At 38.6% G+C, this 10857-nt stretch overlaps 1 protein-coding gene and 1 long non-coding RNA gene across 2 annotated transcripts in view; one reads left to right on the forward strand and one right to left on the reverse strand.

Annotated features, from left to right (window-relative positions):
* Positions 1 to 1244, reverse strand: part of LOC137065515 (uncharacterized) — a 79481-nt gene extending 78237 nt beyond the window's left edge. Inside the window, exon 1 of the long non-coding RNA XR_010901660.1 lies at positions 1139 to 1244. This is a non-coding gene — a long non-coding RNA (uncharacterized lncRNA). The remainder of the gene's footprint in view (positions 1 to 1138) is intronic.
* Positions 1 to 8316, forward strand: part of shisal1b (shisa like 1b) — a 56065-nt gene extending 47749 nt beyond the window's left edge. The window contains exon 5 of the mRNA XM_067437182.1: positions 6378 to 8316. Coding sequence (XP_067293283.1) covers position 6378 — 1 coding nt within the window. The 3' untranslated portion in view covers positions 6379 to 8316. The remainder of the gene's footprint in view (positions 1 to 6377) is intronic.
* Positions 8317 to 10857: the final 2541 nt, after the last annotated feature.

The raw sequence follows: 10857 nt of genomic DNA on the forward strand, positions 1-10857 counted from the left end.
CTTACAGTTCACAAGTGTGTCAGCAAGACACTGTAGCCGTGTTAGTGTGAGTGAATACCCATCTAATTAAGCCTGTCGTTTGTGCCGAACCCTCTCATTAACAATCACAGGAGTCTCTAAAGCTTCAGCCTCCGAGCGGAGACTTTGAATCTCTGCCGCAAGACAGACGAGGGAGAGGAGTATGACAATGAGATTTCATGTGTGAGCATTACAGCAGGCACAACTTCAAAAATCTGAGTTTAACCAATCATGACATCTGACACACAACAAGTCACTCGGATTCTATTTATGCAGTTGTGCTGGTTGGCCCCACCCACAGTCAAATCTCATTGGTCAAAATGTCAGTCCATAAAGCTGTATTATCATCAAATATGTTTTGATGAGATTGGTTGGATAGGGCTGCATGTTAATAATGAGATTGAAACCTGAAAGCCATGACACTAAAAAAAATATATTATATTTATTTGATTTTATATAGGCCTATACTTTGAATGTAACAATATTTTAATATGGCATTATAAATATTATAATATATCTTGTTATTTATTATATTTTTCATATATATTATATATTTATTATATATTTACACACATATATGTATACACTGATCAGACATGCATAACATTATGACCACTGACAGGTGAAGTAAATAACACTGATTATCATTTCATCACAGCTCCTGTTAGTGGACGGGATATATTAGGTATCAAGTGAACATTTTGTCCTCAAAGTTGAAGCAGGAAAATTTGAGCGAGTTTGACAAGGGCCAAATTGTGATGACTGGGTCAGACAGGGTCATGGGTGGCCAAGGCTCATTGATGCATGTGGGGAGCGAAGGCTGACCAATGTGGTCTTATCAAACAGACGAGCTACTGGAGCTCAACTTGCTCAAGAAGTTAATGCTGCTTCTGATAGAAAGGTGTCAGAATACACATAGCATCAGTTTGTTGTGTGTGGGGCGGCATAGCCGCAGCTTAGTCAGGGTGCCCATGCTGACCCCTGACCCTGCCGAAAGCACCAACAGTGGCCCGTGAGCATCAGAACTGGACCACAGAGCAATGTAAGAAGGTGGCCTGGTCTGATGAATCACGTTTTCTTTTACATCACGTGGATGGCCGGGTGGTTGTGCGTGGCTTACCTGAGGATCATATGGCACCAGGATGCACTATGGGAAGAAGCCGAGCCGGTGGAGGCAGTGTGATGCTTTGGGCAATGTTCTGCTGGGAAACCTTGGGTCCTGCCATCCCACATATTACTTGGACACACACCACCTACCTAAGCATTGTTGCAGACCATGTTCACCCTTTAATGGAAACGGTATTCCCTGGTGGCTGTGGCTCTTTCAGCAGATAATGCTCCTGACACAAAGCAGAAATAGTTCAGGAATATGGTTTGAGAAGCAGTTTTTAATCATGATTAAACATGGCTAAGACCGATCCACCTGTATATGTATGTATAGATAGATAGATAGATAGATAGATAGATAGATAGATAGATAGATAGATAGATAGATAGATAGATAGATAGATAGATAGATAGATAGATAGATAGATAGATAGACAGACAGACAGACAGACAGACAGACAGACAGACAGACAGACAGACAGACAGACAGACAGACAGACAGACAGACAGACAGACAGACAGACAGACAGATAGATAGATAGATAGATAGATAGATAGATAGATAGATAGATAGATCTAATGAGATCTAAATAATTTCTTAAGTGTTTAGTGCCACTGAAAAAGCCAAGCATGTTATTGTACATGTTATTGTTGCATGTCATATGAGGACTCAGAGTCAAATCGTCGAGATCTTTAATGCCCCTTACCCAAGAGCATTGTGGGAAATTACTGAATTGGGTCCAGCTCAGAGAAGAACATCTGTTTAGAGAGAAAAAGAACGAAAAAGACAACCACAAATGGAGCTCCCTGACCAAAATAGAACTAAGTGAATTAAATTACTGCTCACGGCCTATTCATAAAGCCATTTATATGGGTCAGCTCCTTCTCTGCCCGTTTACTGTGTTTATTTGAGGGCTACGTGCAGTTTCCCTCCTGCTGGCCTGAGAAAACACTGCCAGGGTCTTTAAATGGCATCGCATTCTTATATTGTGTGATCTAGAGAGGGGCAGAAGCCTGGGGGAATAATGGGGGATGATCTTGTGAGTTCGCTTTGCAACATCTGGTTGGACTGACGTGTCATGCATGGGAATCAGCTTTAAACGGCTATAAACGGGACACATTTTATTAAGAGCCATATCTCAGTGGCCCCTAAGAGACATTGATGGTTTAAACGATCAGATGCTGGTTGCTCAGCATGTCAGATTAATGTTTTTTGGACATAGTCAAACAAGTGAAAATATTTATTACTAGGTTGTTCATTGTTGCTTTTAAGACATTGCTGAAATCTCTTGTGAATGTCTAGATGGCACATGTGGGATTACAGGGGTCGTTTGTCTTTCGTCCTCAAGAGAAAATGTCTCCATTCACTTTTGGTTTAATATTTTTGCTGTCAATGAGAAACAACAGAGATTTAGAAGAGTCTTTAAAGTAGGGATGGGAGCCGAGGTTGTACGTTTTTCTGTCAGCTTGGACAAAACACTGCAGTAAATTATGGTCAGATTGTTCGCTGTGTTATTATTTAGCACAACTTGTCCAATTCCCAAACTTATAATTTTTGTGAGCTGGTTCATTTTAGCGAATCACAAATATTGAGCACGACCAGTTAAGTCTGATTCCCAAGAGGATGACTCGACTTATTACCCGGTTCTTTTGACTGAATCACAAATATGCAGCGCAAGTCAGACTCTTTAGCTGACTCTTGTGAACTGGTTCTTTTTAGTGAATCAACATATAGCGCGATCAGTGATTTCAGATTCCTGATAGTTTTTAGCAAATCACAAACATGCAACATGACCAGTGAAGTCTGACTCCTAAGCTGATGACTCTAATGAGCCAGTTCTTTTTAGTGAATCACAGAGCAGTGTGACTAGTGAATTTTGATTTTCAACAGAATGACTCTTGTGAGCCGGTTCTTTTGAGTGAATCACAATCTAAAAGCGTGACTGACCAGTGAAGCCCAATTCACAAGAGAATGACTCCTATGAACTGGATATTTTGAGTGAATCACAAACATACAGTATGTGACCAGTGAAGTCCAATTTCAGAAAGAATGATATGAACCGGTTATTTTGAGTGAATCACAAAAATAAAGTGTGACCAGTGAAGGTGATTCCAGAAAATGATTCCTATGAACCGGTTATTTTGAGTGAATCACTAAAATAAAGTGAGACCAGTGAAGTCTGATTTCAGAGAGAATGACTCTTATGAACTGGTTCTTTTGAGTGAATCACAAACAAAGTGTGACCAGTGAAGGTGATTCCAGAGAATGATTCCTATGAACTGGTTCTTTTGAGTGAATCACACACATAAATTATTGTCAATGCAGTCTGATTCCTGTCTTGATGACTCCTGTGAGCTGGTTATTTTTAAAGCATCTCAGCGCATTCAGTGTTGTCCAAATTCTGAGCTAATGATTCATGTGATGTGAGTGGGATATTTTGTGGAAAACACAAACATACACACTGCCACCAGTGCAGTCCGGCGCTAATGATTCTTAAGTCCCCTTTTTTAATGAATCCCAATTCATTCCCATTCCCAAAGCTATTTTGAAGTGGCGGTGATGTTGTTCGGTATAGAGATGGTAGTTCTGGGTTAATGTTGTGCTAATGTTAGCATTGGCTAACCTCTCAGCCTCCAGCTGCTCTGGGACTGATCTCCCAGCATGCTCTCTGCCCCGGTCTGGTCAGGGGTGCATATGTCTGTTTCACACCAGAGACATGGCCTGGATTCAGAGAAAGAAGTCGGAGGCAGCACATGGTGTATTATTAGAGAAGGTCTGCCAACTCACTGGCTCTCTCTCTTGATCTGTGGGCAGATTTCTGTAAAAGCACACAGTGAAACCTGCACTTGTCATGTCCATGTGCTCCAACAGCCGTAGCAAACACGGGCCACATAGTGTGACATTTCTGCGGCCCAGGTCTTCAGAAACGCAGGAGGTGATCTCAGTATGTTTTGCTTGTTACATAAAGAGACGCATATTACACTTGGACTATCTGATGCATATTCTTCACATTTTATTTTGCATTGGCAGATGCCTTGTAAGTGTCCTTGAGCACAACTATGTCTTGTTTTGTTCAATTTCAGATTTACTCGCTTCTAAATGTCACATAAAGCAATAAAAACACTTAAAGGGTTAGTTCACCCAAAAATGAAACTGATGTCATTAATGACTCTCCCTAATGTCGTTCCACACCCGTAAGACCTCCGTTCATCTTCAGACACAGTTTAAGATATTTTATATTTAGTCCGAGAGCGTATGCAAGTGTATGCACACTATACTGTCCATGTCCAGAAAGGGAATAAAAACATCATCAGTAGTCCATATGAGACATCAGTGTGTTAGTTAGAATCTCTTGAAACATCGAAAATACATTTTGGTCCAAAAATAACAAAAACTACAACTTTATTCAGCATTGTCTTCTCTTCCGCGTCTGTTTTCAATCCTCCAATAAAGATTTGAACGGTTCTGAATCAGCGTATTGATTCATGATTTGGATCGCGTGTCAAACTGCTGAAATCACGTGACATTGGCGATCCGAATCATGAATCGATTCACTGATTCATAACCATTTGAATCTTTATTTGAGGTTTGAAAACAAACGCGGAAGAGAAGACAATGCTGAATAAAGTCGTAGTTTTTGTTTTGCATTTTCGATGCTTCAAGAGATTCTAACTAACTAACTGATGTCTCATATGGACTACTGATGATGTTTTTATTCCCTTTCTGGACATGGACAGTATGGTGTGGATACACTTGCATACGCTCTCGGACTAAATATAAAATATCTTAAACTGTGTCTGAAGATGAACGGAGGTCTTACGGGTGTGGAACGACATTAGGGGGAGGAATTAATGACATCACTTTCGTTTTTGGGTGAACTAACCCTTTAACATGTCAATCAGATAATCTTCTCTCTAATTTGCCAGGTCTGAGAGTATGGCTGTGTACGGTGTGTGTGTCTTTGAGTGTTTGCAATAAGATATAATAAAATAAAATCTGCCTCCAGTCAGGTGGCATGTCTAGATTTTGCCCAATTAATCCAGAAACATAGTCCATGTGGCAGACTAATTATCTGTCAAATGGGTGATCCAGTCTTACAGTGGACACGAGGGCTTGAACCGAAGATGCATTTTCACACTATTATTATTCTTAAAAATAATATATATATATATATATACACAGCGGTTAAAAGTTGTGAATAATTTATTGTTATTTGAATAATTATTGTTTAAAAAATATATTTTATTTTTTGTTGAATAATTTTTGTTGAAAAAATACAGTAAAAACAGTAATATTGCGAAATATTATTACAATTTAAAATGTTCTAAGTGAATATGTCACATGTGTATGTCATTTCTTTTTGTGAATTTTCCCCTTTGTGTTCAGGGACATTTCTAATCATTTTCATTTCCAAACAGTTTTCAAGCTTTTAGCAAGATGCATTAAATAATAATAACTCAGCATATTATAATTATTTCTAAAGGATCACGTGACACTGATGACTGGAGTAATGATGTTAATAGTACCGTTTGGAAACATTAATGTTTTTTTTGTTTTTTAAGTCTCTTAATCTCAACCAGACTGCATTTATTTGATGAAAGATACAGTAAAAACAGTAATATGGTGAACTTTTTGTAATATTTATTAATTTAATAAAGGTGTTTACTATCTATTTTTAATCTATTTAATGCAGGGGTGTCAAACTCAGTTCCTGGAGGGCCACAGCCCTACAGAGTTTAGCTCCAACTCTGTTTTAACACACATAAAATTATTTCCTTATTTTCTTTCCTTAATTTTTTTTTTACAGCTTACCCTAAACTTTTGAATGGCAGTGTATCATGATTTACAAATAAATAAATAATATTAATAATAATAATAATTATTATTATTATTAGGCAGCTAAAATTGGGTTCAACAATAAGAAATGATCCTGATAATGATGAATGATTTCTGAAGGATCATGTGACACTGAAGACTGGAGTAATGATGCTGAAAATACAGCTTTGATCACAGGAATAAATGACATTTTAAAATATATTACAACAGAAACTAGTTAATTTAAAGTGTAATAATATTTCACAGTATTACTGTTTTTACTGTGTTTTATTTTGATCAAACAAATACAGCCTTAGTGAACTTTCAAAAACCTTAATATTTCCAAACTTTTAACCGATATATATAAACAAAAACTGGCTTCACTGTTATTTCGCTTGCAATTTACTTCTTTATTCTCCTTTTTTTTTTTTAACAGAGACCAACCAAATGTAAGGACCGACTGTTGGAGTCCCCAAGTGAGGAAGTGCATTATGGGAAATGTAGTACATGCCCCTGCCACATGGACCTTCATGTCACAGGTGCCTGTCTGCCCCAAGCCTTGCCATGTGGTCCAAATCTCACAGAGCACAATTTTCAACCCCTCGACAAACCCAGAACCTCAACTCAGAATCAGTTTAACGTGGACAAGCGAGCGATTCTGAGCGGCTTTACTGAGATTTGTGGAAGTACAGAACCAGACTTCAGACCGAACTGGACTTCGATGGGCACAGAACTCAGCCAGGACATCTTTGGAGGACCTATCGTGAGCTCCGTTCGGATTAAACCCTCTGTAACTGTGCGGTGTCTGTTTATTTATTCGTAGTCAGGGAAAGCGATGAGTGATGAACGAAGTCCTCAAACCTAATTTAAAGGATTCAAGCACTCTCATGACTCTAGAAGTTAAATGACCTTTTTGCAGTAAATATCAAAACTCACACGTCGTGGGTAGTTCTGCAGTGAAGATGTGAAATTAAATAGTACAGTGAATGTTCGTTTATTTTTTGACTACTGTTGTGAATTGACATTTTCTTATTTGTAAGAATCAGTGAGGTAGCAAATTGTGTTAAATTGCGCTTTTTTTATTCCCCTCGTTTTGTTTCATGCCCTGAATAGTTCATTATGTATGTTTGTCAGGTTGTTTTGAGAAGTCTGAAGACTTTTGTTCAGTGGTACTCTATTGATATTGATCAGACGAGTTCATTTAGACTTTAGTTTTCGAGTGAGCCGCTGAAATGAAAACACGATTACACACTCCTTGAACATGACAAAGCAGACAGGCAATTTATTTTCAGAAAGGTCAGTAAAAAATCATGGCCTTTGTTAGCCTTGGTTTTGCAAGGAAGCAGTTTCTCAAATGTAGCTAAACTATAGGTCCTTCATCAGCATCCTTGCTTGCTCTAGTCTAGATACAAGAGCCAATCAGATATTAGGATTTGAGCTTATGGCACTCATCAATCAATCATTTACCTCTGATTTTAGGGTTTTGTCAATGATTGTTTAATAGAAATGTTCCAAGACCAAATAACATCTACTTAGCTAATTTCTCAGATGTCACTTAAATTTCAAGAGCGAAATCAACTTGGTGTCTATAAAACAAGCTCTTCAATCTTGGATTCGGCACCAAACAGGGATTACAGCACAACTGACAGCGTGTTTTGAGCAATACGTTTTGAATACGTCTCTTGGATGGAGTCTACAGAACAGTTTTTGTCAGACAGCAGCCCAATTACACTTGTAGAGCAGAAGAGCGCCATCACGGCTGTGCTTCACCACCTTTGGATTGAGGTAATTGGTTGTTCAGAAACAAGTGTCAAGGTGAAGGTGATCAGATGCGATTACGAGAAGAAGCCGTGATCTCTGGTTTCGGCAGGTGCGAGTTTAATCATGGTGTCTGTTGGCAGGAGGATCGACAGTGATTCATCACATCTATTCTAGAGCATATGGAAACTGCTGAAGATGTTTGGTCATTTCTAAACCCGCACAAAATTACTGGCCACCGATTTCTGCAAGATGCAGTCGTCATTTACAAAACTTGCACCCTGCTGTGTTTGTTTACAAAAATGTTTCAGCTGATCTTTCAGCTCAGTTTGATTTTTGTCCAAAACAGATTATAATTTTCTTTTTCTTTTTTTTGTTGGCACAATTAGTACAAATTCACACACAAAAAAAGTTTGAATATGCAGATATGTGGGCCTAGGCAATGCTAAGATGTCCAGGTCATATTTCAACTCTAAAATCAAAAGGAAGAAATAAGAAATCATATTTTACATGAATAATCTAAAATAATTTTATTGTATGTTATTTACATGTTGATTCTAATTATAGGGTGTTTTTCTTACATTATTAGAGTACAATACTAATTCTAAATTAGCATAAATAAAAGGTACATTAATGACATCAAGAATGATGGGGAATTTGTGTCCTTTTCATAAACATTGAGGTCTAATTATAAGAACTCTAAATGGTGTTGAAAATAAGCTTTGTTTTTTTTAAGCAAAATACAATTTCTTATTTTCCTTTTGATTTTAAATGGTGTGTTTTGTGAAATTCACCCATGCTAATAAATGGCTAGAATCCGAGAAGAAATGGAAGCAAACAGGTAGCAGTATATTTATTTTGAAATGTAATATGCAAAACGGCAATCTATTTCTGTATTTAAATTTTTTCATACCAAATATGCAACGTTGAGCAAAATGCTAATTCAAATTCAGTAATATCATTAAAATTTGCCATTTCCTACATTAGTTTTAACCAAGCGGCAACCTCCCGCAGTTTCTCTTGAAGCCAATATGGAAGTGACTTAAACTGCAATTCATCGACTGGCCACTAGAGACAGGCTCTAGAAGAGAGCAGATTATCAATAAGCTTCATGTTAAAATGCTTTACAGCAGAAAAAAAAACATGTTTACAGCCTGTTACAAATTATGGTTTTGGTCTCTCTAATATCTCTAATTTTGCCCTTCATGACAACTGTTAGGGGGTGAATTTTTTATATATAAAGCCTTAAACTTCTGCATAATTAAGGGCGTGGCCACTTTGATTGACAAGTGGATTGCCGTTTGTCTGCTGTCTGTTAGTCATTGTATCACCTCAGCCCCGCCCACATTCCGCCTCTTTGCCCGTTTTCTGTTACCCTGGAGTGACACGCTGGCAAGATGGCGACGGCCAGCTCGACCCTACTTCACGCTTTAAAACTGCTCTTTAAAAGCCCATGGGTGACGTCACGGACACTACGTCCATATTTTTTTTTACAGTCTATGGCAGGGCTATTCAAATCTTACCCTGGAGGGCCAATGCGGTGCAGAGTTTAGCTCCAACCCTAATCAAACACACCTGAACATGCTAATCAATGTCTTCAGGATCATTAGAAAATCACAGGTGAGTGTGTTTGATCAGGGTTGGAGCTAAACTCTGCACCCCATTGGCCCTCCAGGGTAAGATTTGAATAGCCCTGGTCTATGGTATTAACATATAATTGGAACATATTTTAATGTTTTATACGTTGTAATATGCATTACAGATATTAATGTTTAATGTTCAAGAAATTAAATAATGTTTAACATGTTCAAGCAAAAATTATAACAAAATTATAATTAAATTTTATTTTTCTTAATTGCCTTTACACTCACAGCTAAGAAACTTACAATTGCATTTCTATTAAACGTCCTGCAATGAAAGTAGAAAAATTCAATGTTGAATTGAAAATGCATTCCAACCGAGACGATCGCGTCCTTGCCCCGCCCTGTCAATCATGTCAATCACAGCGAGGCCAGGTGTTGGAAACATGGCAGAGGTATAGGTATTAAGAGCCAGGCACTTACTGGCAGATGAAGTGGAGCAAGAACAGAAAAATTGCCGAAAGATGTAATGCAAAATGTAAATTTAAATACAAAAATACATTGCCATTTTGCATATTACATTACAAATTGAAAATTGCTACCCATATGCTTCCAAGAAGAGAGCCAAACTTTATTGCCATAAGTATTGGGACACCCCTCCAAATCACTGAATTCAGGTGTCCAATCACGTCCATGGCCACAGGAATATAAATCAAGCACTAGTAATGCAGACACTTCTACAAACATTAGTGAAAGAATGGGTCGCTCTCAGGAGCTCAGTGAACTCAAGCGTGGTACTGTGATAGGTTGCCACCTGTGCAATAAGTCCATTCGGGGAAATGTACTCTCTACTAAATATTCCACACTCAACTGTTAGTGGGATTATAACAAAGTGGAAGCAATTGGGAATATCAGCAACTCACAGAGTAAAATCACAGAGCGGGGTCAGCGCATACTGAGGGTCACAGTGCACCAAGTCACCAATTTTCTGCAGAGTCAATAGCTCCAGACCTCCAAACATCTGTAGCCTTCAGATGAGCTCAAGATCAGTGTGTAGAGAGCTTCATGGAATGGGTTTCCATGGCCGAGTAGCTCATCTAAGCCTTACATCACCAAGTGCAATGCAAAGCGTGAGATGCAGTGGAGTAAAGCAGCCGCCACTGGACTCTAGAGCAGAGGAGACGGGTTTCTCTGGAGCGACCAATCCCGCTTCTCTGTCTGGCAATCCAATGGATGAGTCTGAGTTTGGCGGTTGCAAGGAGAACAGTATTTGTCTGACTGCAGTGTGCCAAGTGTAAAGTTTGATGTGGAGGAAATTGACTGGCCTGCACAGACTCCTGACCTCAAACCGATAGAACACCTTTGGGATGAATTAGAGCGGAGACTGAGAGCCAGGTCTTCTCGTCCAACATCAGTGCCTGACCTCACAAATGCGCTTCTAGAAGAATGGTAAAAAATTCCCATAAACACACTCCTAAACCTTCTGGAAAGCCTTCCCAGAAGAGTTGAAGCTGTTATAGCTGCAAAGGGCCCAAACTCCATATTAAACTGTACGGAATAAAAACTATAACTATATTT

The sequence above is a fragment of the Pseudorasbora parva genome, chromosome 25, assembly GCF_024679245.1.
Source record: "Pseudorasbora parva isolate DD20220531a chromosome 25, ASM2467924v1, whole genome shotgun sequence".
Classification (NCBI taxonomy): domain Eukaryota; kingdom Metazoa; phylum Chordata; class Actinopteri; order Cypriniformes; family Gobionidae; genus Pseudorasbora; species Pseudorasbora parva.